Source organism: Chamaea fasciata, unplaced genomic scaffold (assembly GCF_029207755.1).
Source record: "Chamaea fasciata isolate MVZ Bird 193981 ecotype frontalis unplaced genomic scaffold, bChaFas1.0.hap1 SCAF_12, whole genome shotgun sequence".
Classification (NCBI taxonomy): Eukaryota; Metazoa; Chordata; class Aves; order Passeriformes; family Sylviidae; genus Chamaea; species Chamaea fasciata.
The window spans coordinates 9,930,269-9,947,437 of NW_027094097.1; the positions used below are offsets into that span (position 1 = coordinate 9,930,269).

At 51.5% G+C, this 17,169-nt stretch overlaps 1 protein-coding gene across 1 annotated transcript; it reads right to left on the reverse strand.

Annotated features, from left to right (window-relative positions):
- Positions 1–5: 5 nt before the first annotated feature.
- Positions 6–16,044, reverse strand: AARS1 (alanyl-tRNA synthetase 1). The gene is made up of 21 exons (XM_066194502.1): positions 15,956–16,044; positions 14,457–14,665; positions 13,642–13,830; positions 12,887–13,032; positions 11,559–11,750; positions 10,971–11,115; positions 9,583–9,728; positions 8,942–9,050; positions 8,697–8,847; positions 8,220–8,344; positions 7,447–7,591; positions 6,654–6,832; positions 6,057–6,170; positions 5,127–5,333; positions 4,308–4,492; positions 3,773–3,881; positions 3,016–3,129; positions 2,605–2,724; positions 2,049–2,135; positions 545–658; positions 6–273 (listed from the first exon to the last, which is right to left on the reverse strand). The coding sequence occupies exons 2-21, from the start codon at positions 14,598–14,600 to the stop codon at positions 88–90; spliced, it is 2,907 nt and encodes a 968-aa protein (XP_066050599.1). The 5' UTR covers positions 14,601–14,665; positions 15,956–16,044; the 3' UTR covers positions 6–87.
- Positions 16,045–17,169: the final 1,125 nt, after the last annotated feature.

The following is a 17,169-nucleotide window of genomic DNA, read 5'->3' on the forward strand; positions in this document are numbered from 1 at the left end:
TGAGCGCGGGGCAGGGAGCTTTTATTGACAGGAAAGCCGGGCAAGGGGACAGACAGGGAGACAAAAGGGCCGGGGTTCCTCCCTCAGTCAGTTCTTCAGCTCCCCCAGGCGGAGCCTGGCAAAGTCCGTGGCCAGTTTCAGGGCTTCCTGCAGGCAGCCCACGTTCTTGCCTGTTGCCTGTGCAGAGATGTCCTTTCCACCACCTTTGCCGTCCATCAAGCCAGACACTTCCTGCACCCACTGGCTGGCCTTCAGGCCCTTATTTGCAGTCTCCTGGGCAGGAAAAGAAACCCAGCGATCAGCACTGAACAGCAATCACTCTGTGCCTACCACCCCATTAAGTCCTGACTCTTCCCCTTCCCCGTCCTTAGAGCATAACCCCTCTTCCCTCACTTGTGCAGCCTGACACAAAGCCCAAGCTCAAAGGCTGTGGCTCTTGCAAACCCCAATCGGTCTGGCTGTGTAATGTTAGACAGTTCTGGCGTGGAGGCTGCAGCTCCAAGGAGGCTCAAGCAGAGGCAGCCACACACAGTCTTGGCATTACCTGGGGAACTTGACACAGGCAGGTGATCCTGCCAGCTTCATTATCCACAGCAAAGAGCATAGCAGCAGTCTGGGGAGAATTAGTCTTGAAGAGCTTCAGAGATTCATTCAGGGCCTGGAAGAGAACAAAACCATTGCATGACTGCCTCCCTACACTTGCACCCAGTCCAGCTCCAGCCCCAACAGCACCCAGAGACCTCAGGGATCAGGAATTCCATTAAACCAGTCAGCAGCACTCTGCAATGCTCCTCTTCCCAAACATGAGCCATCTTCACATTCCTGGCAGTGTAGAAGCCTTGGCAGGGGACTTAAACCCTGCTTGTGTACCCCAAGGCAGGAAGAAGAAGATGCTTTTATTTCCTCACCTTATGTTACACAGGAATTGGCAAAATCAGCCCCAGAATAAACCTTTGCCTGAGTGTACTGGCTGGAGGGGAAAAAACACCTCCCAGCAGAAGGGAACAGCTGTTCCAAAGGGAGCCAGGAAGATTCAAATGCAGCATGAAGAGCCCGCAAGGATTATCAGACACAGCAGGCAGGGAAGAACCAGGGAGACTGCCACACATTCCACTATTCCCAAGGAGACCATCATCCCTCACCCACATAGACAGCATGATGCAGCAGAGAGCCCCAGGAGTGGGTCCTCTGGTGAGCAAAGCAGTGCTGCTCTGGGTGGACTGGGAACATGCAGCTCCCCAGGCTGCCAGCACCGCCATCCCATGGGATGCACCCTTCTGCCAGGGAAAATGCTGCAACAGCACCCACTGGGAGCAGAAGTGTGGGTATCATGGTGATGCTGCTGGCCACAGAGAGTGGGCAGGATCAGCTCCACGACTCTTGGAGAGGAAATTTTAACAGGGTGTTAAGTCCAGAGCAGGCACAACCAGCCCCCGCCGCCTGGCACTGACAAGGCTCAGCACTGTGACACAAAGCACACAACAGAGCATTCATTCCAACAGAAATCATTTGGAAAAAAACTTGTGTCTGGAGGATGGAAGGAGGAGATTCAGGCCTGGGAGGGAAGGAGCAGATCCAGCCTTTGCCAGAACAGAATTTGAACCCATGGGGGCAGCTCTTGGCCCGGCCCTGTACACACAGCCCAGGACACTACATCGGGAGCTGATCTGCAAGGACCACAAGCATCACAATTTTCATGGTCCAGCAGAGCTGCTCTTCTCAGTCCCTTAAGTGCATTTCAGTGTCGTGACTGCTGCAGGATGAGTCTTACCTAGGACACAATGGGATTTCTGCTGGGCTCCCTATCTACCACCATGTCTGGAAGCTCAGCAAGTGGTCAAAACCCCACCACCCCAGCAAGTCCAAGTGCTAGTCCAGGAGGTGGGTCACAAGAGAATATCCCAGTGGTCCCTCCCCCTTCTCAGGGATGGCAGGTGGCAAGAGGGAAGTGCTGCAGCTCTGAACCACCTCCCCGAGTGATGAGAGATCACCCAGCTACTCCTCAGGTAGAAGGAAAGTTGCTGAGGACAGATCCGACTTTCCCATACCTTTGCTGAGGCTCCATTTTCCATTTCCATGATGACCCATGGCTGGTTAGGGTGACTCTCAATAACTTGCTTGGTCTTCTCCAGTACCTGAGGACAACAGTGGTCAGCCACTAGACCATCCACACTGAGTATGGACACAAGAACCACCTGGGTGGAGCAGGGACAGAGGTCCCCAAGCTGCCCAAACACACCCACAGCCCAGCCTGGAGCAGTCTCACACTGTGGAGCCAGGAGGAATATATTCTGACAGGCAGGTTTATGGCCTGCAAGACAGCATGTTGTGTATAATTCCTCCTCCAGAAAAGTCCAGTGGGATCCAGGAGGAAGCTTGCACCCAGGGGCACTGTTAGGGAAGGAACAGGCTGCCATGCTTCAACTCAGGGAACATGAATGGAAGTAATTCTGCTTCAGGAGGCAGCAAGAGAAGCTGGAAGGCTGAACAGTGTGAGGGGCACTCCCACACATCAACTCTCTTCCATCCTGGACACTAACAGAGCTCCCAAAGGAGCACCCTACTGCCCTCCCACACCGTCCTTTATTCCAGCCCATGGCTCACTCTTTTCTGGATGTCAGCTTTGCTTGCTCGGTCCAGGTCATCCATGACTTTCTTCAGTGCTTTAACAGCCTCTCTCAGTTCATCTTTCTGCCACTGTGGGATAACAGCAGTGGCCAGTGTCTGCAAAAGAGGAGCAGGTAGAGAAGATTAAGGGTGCCAGCAATCATGGCAGAAGATGCAGCACCTCATGAACTCTGCCTCAACTGGCAGAGCACAGTAAGTTCCACTCCTCCTGTCTGCAGCCTAGTGCCAATGACCTGAGGCAACAGGTGCTGGCTGCAGCACCTATGGGATGCAGGGCTGTTGGACAGGAGCAGGAAGGTGAACTCAGGCCTCATTAATACCACCCATTCCCTTTGAAGTGAAGGTCCCATTCACTCTGGGGAGGCAGAGCACTGCTACCATCCTCACCTCACCGAGATCCGTGATCTCCTTTTGCACATCCTTGTTGGGAGCTGTCTGGACCTTCACCTTGGCCTCCAAGGCTGACAACAGTTTCCTGAGGCTGTCGACTTTCCTGAGGGCCTGGGTGAATACAATCTGAGTTAAATCAAGCTGGAAGATTGAGCAGACTGGCCTTTTGGTCACCCCAGAGGGCAAAGAGGCAAGGAAGGCTGGAATGCCCCAGGATGGAGCTTAGTAACTCTTGGGAAGCCACAGGGCCAAAGCAGGCAGCACTTGACCAGAACCAGGGTGTGATGCTGGCACATGGGCCCCAGGTCTCTTTTCTTTGCCAGGATTGCCAAGATTCCCCCAAAAGAGAAATCATCTCCCCCATTAAACCCCTTTCTCCCACTTTAGGGAACACCAGCCCCCATCCAAAGTCATTGCCTCCTGCAGCAGAGGACTGGATTCTCTGACTTCACCACTCTCCTGCTGGCCTGGCCAGCTGCTGAGAGCTCCACACCAGCAGCCACTCTGAAAAGCAGCCTGAGCTAACCCTGGAGTCATCCCACACACCAACCCAGGTTTCTCTGCCACAACACCTACAGCTGAGACTTCCCCCTCTCTTCCCTGCTCCGACTGTAGCACAGCCTGAGTCTCCAGCACAGTCTTTGCCAACAGCAGCACCCTTTTCTATGAGTCCCTCAGAGGATTTGAACAAAAGAACTTTGACACAGGGTTAACGGGTAGAATTTCACAGAGGATCTCTCCTGCCTACCCTTACCTTACGAGCTTCAGCCCCAGTGACTGCAACTATCCTCCGAATGCCTTTAGCAATTGCTTCTTCTGAAACAATCACAAAGGGGCCAGCATGGCTGGAGTTCTGCAAGTGCCTTTGGAAAGAACCCAGACAGATCCACAAGAGAGAGTTAGAAGTCCACCTCTCATCTCAGCCATAATCAGCATAAAATAAGACAACCATCCTGCCAGGGAAATGCAGCAGTGTGGGGACAGGCAGAAAAAAACAACCTGTGCTAAAAGCAAATGAGTGAGGAAACGGTGGTAAGACCTGTGCTCCCAGCACTGCCAGAGACCCAGCGTGAGGTTAGGGGCAATACAGGCAGTTTCCTGCCTGCAAAAAGTAATTTTAAAGACTGATTGACTCGGGATTGGGATTGCAAAGGCACATTATCACCACCACCTCCATCTCTGCCCTGGCTCTGCCCAGTGTATGCTCATGACACTCCCAGGAGCTCAAGCTCCACAGGAACTCCTTTTCAGCCACCCTGCCACCTTCCCCAGCCTCTCCAGGTACTCACGTCCCGCCGCAGAACTCAATAGAGGTGATGGAGCCCCCAGGGCCAGAGGGGTCAGCCAGCAGTTCCTCCACAGGGATGCCAATGGAGACCACACGGACAGGATCAGGATAGGTCTCGTCAAAAACTGCCCGAAGTCCTTGGATGGCTTTGGCTGCTGCAAGAGGGCAGTCCTTGGCATACACAGTCTGCAAAGGACAACAAAGGAATGCAGGTAAGAGCCAGTCCTGTCAGCTGTGTCTGAAGACTCACATTCCTGGGAAATTTCTTCCTCTGAAAGATCCTAGAAGTGAAGTCTTGTGCCTCACCTGAGTTGTGATTTTTTGAGCTGCAAGAATCACAGAGTTATTGGCAGATGTCTCCAAAACTCCCAATACCACCTGCTCAGACCCCTTGAGTGCTACTGCACATGCAAATAATTCCAAGCAGATTCCAGGCTCCTCCAGGGTCGGCTCTGACACTTGGCACCAGACAGAGCAACTCTCCTGCCATTGGGGACACATCACTAGGTTGTCTGGGTGTATGCTGTAAATCTAGCCAGGCCTGCAAAACTACTCTGCTAAACCTGTAGCAAACTTGGCTCTTGAGGCTGATGTGACACTATTTGCAGGCACGGGAACACTCCAACCCTATAGAGGGCTTGAAACCAATGAACAGAACAATCCAAATGGGGTTTTCCTACTCAAAACCCTCTAAGACGATGGCAATCTGCGCACAGTACTGCACCAGCAGCTCAGAATCCTCCTATGCATGCCAAACTCCCAGCAACCCAGATGATCCAAAACCTGGACTCAAGCTATACAATGTGCCAGACATACCCACCTTTGACTCCTCAATCATCTGGTTGGCAATCCCTTCAACTTTCTTGATCTCTTGAGTGGACAGGGCTCCCTTGGCCGTAAAGTCGAAGCGCAGCCTGTCCGGTGCCACCAGGGAGCCCCTCTGGTCAGCCTCCCCCAGCACCGAGCGCAGGGCGAAGTTGAGGATGTGGGTGGCCGTGTGGTTGCTCATGACCGGCCTCCGCCTGGCCTGAGGGAGGAAAGCACACTGTTAGATGGGCCACAGCCACCTCCAGCAGCTGGAGGGGAGGTTAATGCCCTGCTCCAACAGAATCCTAACTAGCTCAGGACACCAGAAACAACTGATCACACTTGGAGTTTCAGCTACAGGAACAGACGTTCCCCACCAAATCTGTGCATGGTTTTTTTCCTGGCAGTTCCCTTGTGGGCCTGTGTGGAGAGAGGTCAAGGACAGATCAGGATACAGATAACCAGTCTCTGTTCCTCAGCAGGGAAAAGCACTCCAAGATGGAAGCCTTCCCTCTTCCTCTAAAGGCGCTGCCTCTATAGGGAAGGGAAATGCATCAGGCTGACTGTGCTCAACCCAGCACTCACTCAGCAAGCTGAGCCCACAGGACCAACGTTTGGAGCCCAGGCTCTCTTCTGTTGTCCCTACACAGTGGGGTACCACACATGTTCTCCCTGCAAGTCATGACCCAAAAATGTGTTTCCGCCTGTGATCAGCAAACCCAGCAAGAGTGGCTCTGAGCTAGCTGGGCATTATCTGCCTCGTGGTAGGAGAAAGCCAGGTGTGAAGCAGGAGAGACTTGGAGTCAGCCAGACAATGCTTGATCGAGTGCTGCAGGGAGAGCAGACCCAAACATCAGGCCCCCAGAGTGGCACCGATGAAAAGAAACAAGACAAAATCCAGAGAAAGAGACAAGGCCACTTGTTACACCATGTTTTAACTCACCTCATCAATAGTCAGGTGGACCTGATCTCCTACTTTCAAGCTCCCATACAGAGTTCCTATATGCAGCACGTAGCCTCCTCGGACCTGAACATTCTTCACAGTGAATTCTGTTTTCTGTACAAAGAAGGAAATGCCTCATGTGAGCAGGGTGAGACGCCAAGGGAAGACATCATCCAGCCAGAGGTGTGAGCTGCAACTGGAAAGGTCCCAGCTGAGAGCCAGAGTGGTGTGTGTGCTGGAGAATGCTGAGTGTCCTCAGGCACAGCACACAGCAAAGTGGAGAAGTGAATTAAGGTGGGGCACAGTTATAGAGCAGAAAAAGAGCTTCCCACCTCAGCTCCCCATCTTGGCACCACCACCACAGGCACCCACATTCTGGTAACAGCAGCACAGGACTGAGCTCCTCAAGGAGCAAGTGGAACAAAACTCCAGCAGATCCATCCCATGCTGAACCCCGAGACAGGAACCCTGTGCAATGTGTGACACCTGGTGTCACAATTTCAATGGGAAATTGCTGGAGCTTGCTTGGCCCCTTCTCCCCTCTGCTCAGGCCCCAAGTCAGACTGTGTCTAGCAAAAGGCTCTCAGGCCAACTCACATCCTCCCTGCTGTCGTCATCCTTGACCATGTAGCCCTGGTCATAGATCTGCCCACCCTGCTCAGCGTAGAAGCAGGTCCGGTCCAGCACTATCCCACATTCCTGGCCAGTGGACACCTCCTCCACAAACTTCTTCTCCCTGCGGATGGCTTTCACTGTGGCCACAAGGCTCCCGAAATCTGCCACCGGGATGACAGGCAGTGTCAGTAAAACAGGAAAACCTTGTAGACACCAAGTAGGAGCAGAATGTCATAGCAACACCTCCCAGTTATTGCAGGAGCTCATGGCAGCTGACACATTTGCAGGGGATAAGGAGAGAGGAGTAAGGCAACAGTTAGCTGGAAATTTCATTTAGTGCCCTCCAAGGCAGGGACTGTCACCACCTTCCACACCTATGCAGCAAAAGTCAGCAGCACACATGGCTGCAGCCTCCTGAATCTCCATCAAATAAAAAAACTAGCAGGAAGAGCCAGAGCAAGCAAGTTAAGGACCCTCCAGCAGGCCAACCAGAAACTGCAGTCTCCTGCAGCATTGGCAAAGGAGCAGCTGAGAAACACAAACATAGGAGTGTGGAGACATAAAGCTGCAGGAACAGGAATTCCCTTAATTTGGCAACAGCAGAACAGTAGCCCCTGAACAGCCTGTCCTCTTTCTCTTCTCAGTTAGTAACAAGCAGGCTATTCACCTGCACAGCCTTCCACTTCCAACTCCATGTCCCAGGAAAGGGGAGCCCAGAGATACATGCCAGGGAAGCTTTAGGAACAGAACATGATTGTGAGAAGGCTTTTCATACCATAGGTACCGCTCGGATCTGAAGCATAGTTATATTTTGGTGAGTCATCTGTCACCTCCAGCCCTTGGGCTCTTAGCTCTTCAATGGCATAGATGTCCAGCATGAGGAGATCCTCCCCTCCAGCACCCTTGCCCTGGGATTTGAGCTGCCAATGAACAAGGTTTGAGAAATGATCAGCCAAATACCAAGGTTTAAGAAACAGCCATGCATGCCACCCTAGCTGCACATCTCACATCCCTCAGCACTCCTTGATTTAGTGCTCTGCCCTGGGAAGCTGTGTGCCAGCACCTGGAGTGTGCCAATTTTTTCTGGCTTCAGAGCAGCCAGTTCCAGCATGCAGACCAAGTGGGCCTGAGTCCAGCAAGGACAAAGCAAGTACCCAGCTGGTCAATGCCACTCCCTGCTGCTGCAGTAAACATACTGGGAAACGCACCCAAGGTGCAGGCCCGCCTGGATACTGATCCTTGGACAGGGAATAACTTCCCTAACCAGAACAGGACAGCATAGGTGCTCCCAGCACTCTGCTATCTCTGTCTGTAGGCTGAGCTCAAGGTTCCAGGCTTTTCTAGTGAGCAAAACCAACCCCAGCGGTACAGAAAAGACATGTCCCACAGCAACTGCAGCTGTCCTGGTTTTTCCCATGGGACAAACCATGGGGCATATGGGGTGTGAGCAGACTCAATGGGAAAGGAGCAACTCAAGACTGCAAACTGCAAAGAAGGGAATTCTACCTGCCCACTCATAAACTAGCTTCCCCTGGACCTGTTACCCACCTGAGCATTTTTCCGTTCTTCTTCAAAGCCCTCCATGTCTACAACAAGGCCCTTCTCCTCTGCAATCAGCCCAGTGAGATCCGCAGGGAATCCGTAGGTGTCATACAGCAGCCAGGCAGTGTCACCTGCAGAGAAAGGGCAAAGCAGTCACCTCTCATGTTCCATGAGACACTGCTCCCCCACAGGCCCTGAGCTATGGCAGGACTGAACAGGTCTGGAGAATGTGAACATCCAAAAGGGTCCTCTCTGATGACACAGAGATGTATGTCTGGACAGCTTAGAAACCTGAGCAAGTGGACACAGGCCGGAGGAGAGACGGGTGGTTCAGCTCTAAGAGATGTCTTCTGATTCCAATTTTGTCCTCCCACCACCTCTTAATTTTCCCATCCTTTCCCTTCTCCCAACTTCCTTAAGCCCTTATGTGATCCCAGATAATAAATGCCTTTTCCTGCATCCAGACAGAAGTCACAGCCTTACCAGGAATGACTTTACTGTCCCCAAGGCTCTGGATCTTCCTGTCCAGGATGCGACGGCCTCTGCTCAGCGTTTTCAGGAACTGATCCTCTTCTTCATTGATAATGTCCTTTACCATATCTGGGTCCTTCTTCAGCTCAGGAAAGGCATCTCCCTGCAGACCCAAGAGGAGGAGCCCTTCAATATGGAGATCTGCAAACCTCAGCAGAGGAAATCTTCAGCAGATACAGTGGAATAGGAGAACTTACCAGTGACTGCACCACCACATCAACCAGAGTAGCAAAGAAACCCTTGGGGGCATTGAGCTTCTCATGGGAGTAGCGCACAGCCCGCCGGAGAATCCGCCTCAGCACATACCTAGGGAACAGCAGAGCCCCCCACACAAATGTTACACATTTGAGTTATTCTCAGGGGCTCCACCAGCACCCACCTACCAGCACCCCCTCCCAGAACCAAGAGCACAGAGTTTTCTCCTCTCGTTATGCCTCATGCTGCTCATGGCAGCAGCAAGGCAGAGGTGAGGTGCTAGGCCCCAGTTCCATGCCCCACTGGGTGCTTATGGAGTCCACTGACACCTGCAGCACAGCTCACCAGCCAAAAATTCCTTGCTTTTTCAACAGCAACACTGTACCAAGCAGGGCTCTGTGCCTGCTTGCCCACAGTCATCTTATCTGGGGGCTGGCACAGCAGCAATGGTGCTCACAAGAACCTTCAGAGTTGTGCATCATGGCCTTTTGGGTGTACCCTACTACAGCAATTCAAGCATCAGATATCCTGAGCAAACACTCTGCTACCCACTGCTTTAATGATGAATCCAAAGAGATCCCAGAGCCTTGAGGGAAAGCATGTGGAACAGAATGGGAGTGGTGACAATGCAGCAGCTCCTTACCCTCTGCCAGTGTTGTCAGGCCTGCCCCCGTCCGAGAGGGCCAGGGTGATGGTCCGTGCATGGTCAGCCAGCACACGGTAGGCCATGTCTATTCCATCAGCGTCCTCGGCCCCAACCTGCCCCAGGTACGGCCTGGCACCTGTGCCCTTTGCAGAGAAGGCAGTGAGTGGGCAGAGGGTACAAGTACTGACAGTGGCACCATGGCAGAATTGTAGGGAAGCACCTCAGAAGCCAAGCCCACCCCAATTCCCACAGCCACAGAGGAGAATATTCCTCGTGGAAAGAGGCAACTCAGTGAACCTGGGGGAGGAACAGAGCTGTGGGCCCTGCATGGTGCCATGGCCCACATTTCAATGGGCAAAAGCTCTCCAGACCAGAGGGAAGAAAATCCAATTTATCCCATCATTAAGAGCCCAAGAGAGAGGAAGAGGGAAAGAGCACAGGGGAATCATCTGTTTTGCACATTTGCTCGAGGACTCTAACCCGGCATAACCTGCCCGAACAACAACCCTTTCAAATCCTGTCCCACGGGAGATGGTCCCAGCTTTCCTCTTTTAGGATGGTTTTATCCATACCCTAGGGAAAGATATACTGCTGTAACCATGCACTGCTTGCACGTGGTGCAAACCTCCTGCCATGGGCACAGTTCCTCCAGCCAGGCTCCCAGTACACGGCAGGGAGGCAGACAAGGACACAGGCTGTGGCTAGCCAGTGGACTTAACACTGAAAAGAGGCAGCTCTCCAATTCCAGCTCTGGAGCCTGGCACCTCATTCCTTAGAGGTAGCAGGAGCCTGGGCTCTTCTCCCCACATTTTATCAGGCATGATCTACAGCCAAGAAGCTCTGCCTCCTCCACAGAGGAAAAAAAAAGCTTGAACCTGCACACAGAACTCCCAGGGTGGGTAACCTGGTCCCCACTCAGGACAGTGCAGCAACAGCACATGGATTTTGCAAGTGACTGTCATGGTTTATGGCAAAGCGCTCATAGCTAAGGGAATTTTCTACACATCAGCTTTTTCCAGGTGTGAGACTGAAGGACAAATTGATTCTGGGTTAGCAGTATCACGTGCTCTCTAGCATGTGGAAAAAGATGTCACTTGGCCATGTTGGACTGCAGAGCATCTCCCAGTGGGAGAGGACCAAGGAGTGTCCATCAGGACAGTTCACAGAAACTGGGAAAGTTGCACCACTCACTGTCCTGTTTTCCCCTGGAAATACACCCCACGGCAGAAATTACTGTGCCAGCCTGGGTTCCTACCCTCAGCAAAGTGCAAATGTGTGGGGCTCACAGCAGCTGGGAAAGCAGAGACCACCCTGTCCAACCAGACCCACACATCTCCCCAAGAGTTCAGGGAATGGATGCAGCTAGGTCAGACTTCAGTTCATACCTTTTGGATGGCTTCAAAGTAAGGAAGGAAAAGGTCAGTGTCATAGTTGGACATTTTGTTCTGCAGCACAGAGACCAGCCTCTCCAGGCCCATCCCAGTATCAATACTTTTCTTAGGAAGGGGTTTCAGTGTCCCATCAGCTTCCCTGCCAAAGAAAGGTGAGATGTTATGGATGGAGGCTCTGCAGGGGGAACCCCATTTCTCTCTTCATCTCCATAAGATTTAGTTCAATCAGATTTGTGACACAGGCCCACACACAAGCCACACACAGGACAACTTTGATAAAATATAATTAACAAGACCCCCAGCAACAACTTAGACCCAGAGCAGACAACAACTTATTCCCTACTGAACTCCTGGCAGATAAACAGAGAAAATATTCTCAGTTTGTCCCAAAAACAACATGACCAATCCCTTTTGTACCAGTAAGGGGTAAAGGGACAGAGCATCACAAAGTGCTTAGCTGCTGGATAACTGGGAATGGCGAGCAAGCCAAGGGCAGTTGAAAGAACACACAGTCCAAGCAGCCTCCCAAACTGAGCTAGAGCAACCTGGCTCACCTGGAAGCTGGAAGCAGGTCTGGCTCACCTATTGAACTGTATGAACACCAGGTTCCAGATCTCCAGGACATTGGGGTCATCCTGATTGACCAGGTGTGAAGCATCTCTGTCCCCAATCCGGTCATAGTGGATCTCGCTGCAAGGGCCACAGGGGCCGGTGTCTCCCATTTCCCAGAAATTATCCTTCATACTGCCAGGCAGAATCCTGCCCTCAGCCAGCCTGTAAGAAGAAATTTATTGAACAACAGATACTAACTAAAAGAATTCCCCAAACTAAAGGCTATGCCAGAGAAATCACAGCTCACTAGTTCCCTAGATGTGATGATTAATTTTTAGTGTCTTGAGACAGATCAATCCAAGACCCTAATGCTCAAGATCCTTGCTGAGGGGATCAAGTGAACACTGGCACCTGGCAGTCATCCCAGGTGGAGACAGAGATTTACACAACACCTCAGTAAAGCCATCAGCAAGACGACATTGATGGGATGAAGAACATCTCCTATGAGAAAAGGCTGAGAGAATCTGGATTGTTCAGCATGGAGAAAAGAAAGCTCTGGGATTACCTTGTTGTGGCCTTTCAGTACCTAAAGGGGACTACAAGAAATCTGGAGAGGAACTGTTTAGAAGGACATGGAGTGATAGGAAAAGGGCTTTAAACTAACAGAGGGCAGATGCATATTATATATTACAAATAAATTCTTCCCTGTGTAAGCATGGCGAGGCAGCAGAACACACTGCCCAGGGAAGCTGTGTCTGCCCCATCCCTGGAAGTATTCAAGGCCAGGTTGGACAAGGGCTTGGAACAAGATGAGCTGTAAGGTCCCTTCCAACCCAAACCATTCTACAGTTCTATGATTCCATGATCTTCTCAAATGCTATCAGCGGCAGCACACTGGGCAGGACATTCCATCCACCTGACCAAGCAGGACTCTTAAGCTTACACAGGAGATTTTGAAACCAGAGCTCTCCGTCTCTTCTATCTAATATCAGTACTTCCCTCGGGTTTGGAAGCTCCACTACCCTGCAAATGCTATTTGTGACACTTTGATTTTGTTGAAGTCTCCTGTCATATGTGTTCTGCCACATTAACACAAGCCATCATTGAATCACAGAAACATTTAGGTTGGAAAAGACTTTCCAGATCATCAAGTCCAACCGTTAATCCAATACTGCCAAACTCACTACCAAACCATGCCCCAAAGTGCCACAGCTACACAGCTTTAAAATCCCTCCAGGAATGGTGATTCCACCATTGCTCTAAGCAGCCTGTTCTGTGAAGAATTTTTCCTAATATCCAAGCCAAATAAATTACTATTGCTTATCAAAACATGCACCTTCCTCAGTGAAAGGCCTTACCCCAAATCCAACCAGATCTGCTTGCACTCCAAGTCTGGCTGCAGTCCTGCAGCCTCATTTCCACCAAAGTAAGTGACATAGAGTCTTTCAGCAGGGATGCCAAACTCCTTGGTGAGAAGTTCCAGTGCCAGTTTACAAGCAAGTTCCTGCAGAAAGAAACATGAGGTCAGCAAGTGAATGCAAAGACAGCTTCTCTTCAACATCCAAAGTACTGGCTACTGTAGGTACCAGCACCTGAAAACTTTCTGACTTTTGACATAAGAAAGACAAAAATCAATACATGCAGTGAAGAGGGCACAAGAAACATCTCATATGTTTGTCTTGATGCAGCCAAGTTAACTTCTAGCATGTTCACTGCCTCCAAAATTTTCAATTTGCCTTTTAATTCTGACTTTGAATACTACACTAGCAAGAAGCTTGAGAAAGGAAATCATTATTGTATGGTCACTCCTGTTTGAAGGTCAGCCATAACTGCATAGCACATGTTAGTCCCCACATATCCAGGACAGCCACTAAAATCTCTACCTGAAGACTCCAAACTAGCAGAATTAATTTAATCAGCTTTGTAAACCTTAAGTAATTAATCTCAAATCATTATGCAGAGCTGGGGCGGCTTCCAAGCTCATTTATTCCAAAGGACCCGCATGTACCTCTGTGCCAACATATTCTCTTTCCTCTTGGCAACTGCTCTGCTGAATTTACAGAGACGGATAAATCTACGCAAGAGATTCAGAGGTGCACCCAGACTGTTTTACCTTGAAATAATCTCCAAAGGACCAGGACCCCAACATCTCAAAGAAGGTGTGGTGGTACACATCTTTCCCCACATCATCCAGGTCGTTGTGCTTGCCCCCTGCTCGGATGCACTTCTGAGTGTTGGTGGCTCTGCTCAGTTTAGCGAGTGGGTGTGAGGGGTCGATGGTATTGAGGAAGATGGGTTTGAACTGTGAGGAGAGAAAAAAGAACAAGTGAACTAGTAGAAAAGCTGAGAAACTGAGAAAAGCACGCAAAACCTATTTTCAAATGTTGCAGGAAACAGCAAGGCAGTAAGTGTCATTTATGTCATGGTATCACTAGTCTGAACAAACCCAAAGCACCTTTCAGAAACAAACCTGCTGCTCCTGTCCATGAGGAGGTTGCCGAGAACTCAGCACTCGCTCACACACAGGTGCTCCTAGAGCCCACCAAACCCCCAGGCCTTCCAAAGGGACTGAAAGCTGTCAGATGCCCAGCTGCCAAAAAATAAAAAACTGGATGCTGATCAGGAGCAGAGCCCTTGCAGTCTCAACTGCTCTTCAAAGACAATGTTAGTTATTTGTGCCAGGGCTGCTCTGGTACCAAGGGTCAAGGAAATGAGACTGGCAGAGCTCTCACCATAGGAAGCTCTTCCAGTGCTCTTGCCAATTTTGTGAGAGCACAGAAGACTCCAGAGGACACACCAACCATCTCTCTGTGACCAGAATGAAGGTGGAGAAAACAGTAATTTTCCCAACAGCTCTTCAAACAGCTTCACAACTTCCAACAACGTATGTTTGTAGGACTGCAGTGCCAGGGTAGTAGGGAATCCTACCTGATTCATACCAGCATTGGCAAAGAGCAGTGTGGGGTCATCCAGGGGGATTGTAGAAGATGAGTGCACATAGGTGTGCTTGTTTTCCTTGAAGAAGTCAATGAACCGTTGCCGGATCTGGCTGGCAGTGAGCGGGGTCTCCATCTGGACGCTGGAAGTTGCCACTGTCCGAAGTAAGTGGCAGGAAAGTGGCAAAACCTCAGTGCAGTCTGAAAAAACAACAACAAACAACGCTGTGATCTGTTGTCAGCTCAAGATGAACATCAAGTTCATTGTCTCCAACTCCTGAAAGGGTCAACCTGAAATTTCCTCTCTCCCAAACTCTGTGATTTCTGGGGCTCTACCTCAAGTTACCTGTTCTTTGAAAACACATAGTTATAAAGTATCAAATTCTCATGGATACTAAACTAAGTAGCTTGCATTTGCCTTGCTGGGGACTGAGGAACTGCCAAGTCACCAAAGCATTCAGGGTGATTAAATGCAGAGTGAGGAGACACCATTACAGTCTTCCAGTACTTAAGGGGGCTTATGAAAATGACAGACATTAACTTTTTACACGGGGATAATGATATAACAAGGGGGAACTGTTTTAAACTGGAAAAGGGGAGATTCAGGCTAGATATTAGGAAGAAATTCTTCCCTGAGTGGGTGGTGAAGACCTGGCACAGGTTGCCAAGAGAAGATGTGGCTTCTCCATTCTTGGAAGTGTTCAAGGCTGGGCTGGATGGGGCTTGTAGCAGCACTGTGTCACAGAAGGTGTCCCTGCCTATAGCAGGGGTGTTAGAACCAGGTAGCCTTTAAGGTACCTTCCAATCCAAACCATTCTATGATTCAAGGACTAAATCATAGAACAGCCAAGTTTGAAAATGACCCCTGAATATAACCTTGTCCACCCTCCCTGCTCAAAGCAGAGCCAGCCCCAGGGATGCCTGGAAGCCTTCCTCGAGGGGATCCACATCCCTACACGAACACCAGAGACAAGTGACAGCCTGGAGGGCAGCACCGCCTGTGTCCTACGGGTACACAGAGCTGTCCCTGACAGCTCAGCGCAATGCGGATCCATGGAGGGAGGCGAGATCCCAGCAGCCTGCGGCGGCGCGGAGAGACGGGAATTCCCCATTGGAGCAAGGCCTGGGTGTATTCACGGCTTAGAATCAATTAGGTTGGAAAAGCCCTCTGAGGTCATCGAATCCAACCACGATGCTGCAGGAGGGAAGGACCCGAGGTGCGGAGAACCAGGCACAGCAGAGGCCCCAGGGCCTATCAGAGCCTCTGCCCAGGCACACCCGCTCTCCAGTGCCCGAGAAAGGGCGAGGGCACAGCGGTGGCCGGCAGCGCCGCCCGGCATCCCCTCGCGGGCCCGCATGGGGCGCGACCAGCGCACCGCCACCCACCCACCCTGCCTTCTCCGTGGCCCTCTCCCCTGTGCCCGCGGGTCCCGGCCGGACCATGGAAGCCGAACCCAGCGGTCGGACCCCCCCAGGCCCCTGGGGCCGTACCTGCGCGACCACCGCCACCCCTCGCTCCGCTCCTCCGGCCGCGCCGCAGCGCCCGCTCCGCCACGCCCCTCCGCCGGACACCACCTCCCATTGGTTGTGAGGGCTGTCACTCCTCTTCCAGCCCCACCCACCAGTGCGGCGCCCCGCCCCCGGCTGATGCAATGAGGGGACACGGCGGCCACGTGACGCGGGCGGGCTGAAGCCTCAGCGGGTGCCGCCATTTTAGGGGTGCCCGCCCTGCGGGCGGGATGTTGCCCCAAAAATCAGGTTCGTTCCCTGGTGTGCAACGAGCCGATAATGACACGCTCGAGTGACTCATTGTTTATTTTTGAGCTGCCCCAGCCTGGGTGCTCAGTGGTATTCCACAAATCCAGCACACCCCACCGGACTTCCCGTGCTGTTATTTATACACAGAAATTCTGGGTTAGTAACTTCCCAAGCACAGCCCTTCTGTTAGGATTGACTACTACCTTCCACACAAATCATGTAACCTCAGCTAACTTCTACTCATGCTTCACGTGGGGAGGGTCTTTTTGATCTGTAGGTGTGGTTTTTAGTGTTACAATGAATATAGTTTAGCTCTAAGATACACGGACCTGGAGTATTTTGCCAAGTTAGCAATCCCTAAATCTTGTTAGTTCAGGATGTCCTTGAGTGAGGGATGCTGGCTGCTGCCTCTTCCAGCGATTAGGTCTCCTTTCCTACTGATTAGGCTTGAAAGTATGCAAAGGTCTTACATCAAAGGACAGCCTGACTTAAGATAATACCGACTGACACATCCTACATTTTGCAACAGTGATGCTGCCTGCTCCCATGGAGGGAGCCGGGAGGTGTCGGGCTCAGCCACGGAGGGGCTGTGGCAGAACTGGAGCTGGCTGGGGGCACTGAGCTGGGGGTGCTGGAGTGGCGAACAAAGCCCTGCTGGGGGGTGTAATGGCCGCAGGGTCTTTGCAGGGGGCTGCAGGGTCAAGGTCAAGGCTATGAGATGCAGGAGGGGTCAGTGCATGGCTCCCGTCATGGAGCTCATGGGAAAGGCCTTGTGGACCCAGGCCAAGGGGCACAGCAAGTATGCAGGGGAGATGCCGCATTGACCAAAAAAAACAAAAACAAAAACAAAAAAATTACTCTGAGGACAGTCAAGCATTGAAAGGGGGTCTGGGAAATCTGCAGGATCCCTGGACGGTTTTGTGGTTAGGTTCAAGGCCTGGGCAACT

Coding starts and splice junctions, on each gene's coding strand:
- AARS1 (XM_066194502.1), bottom strand. CDS start 14,600: ATGGAGACCCCGCTCACTGCCAGCCAGATCCGGCAACGGTTCATTGAC. Junction 3,130..3,772: donor CTGGGGCTGAAGCTCGTAAG/GTAAGGGTAGGC, acceptor GTATTCACCCAG/GCCCTCAGGAAAGTCGACAG. Junction 2,136..2,604: donor AAGCTGACATCCAGAAAAGA/GTGAGCCATGGG, acceptor TGTTGTCCTCAG/GTACTGGAGAAGACCAAGCA.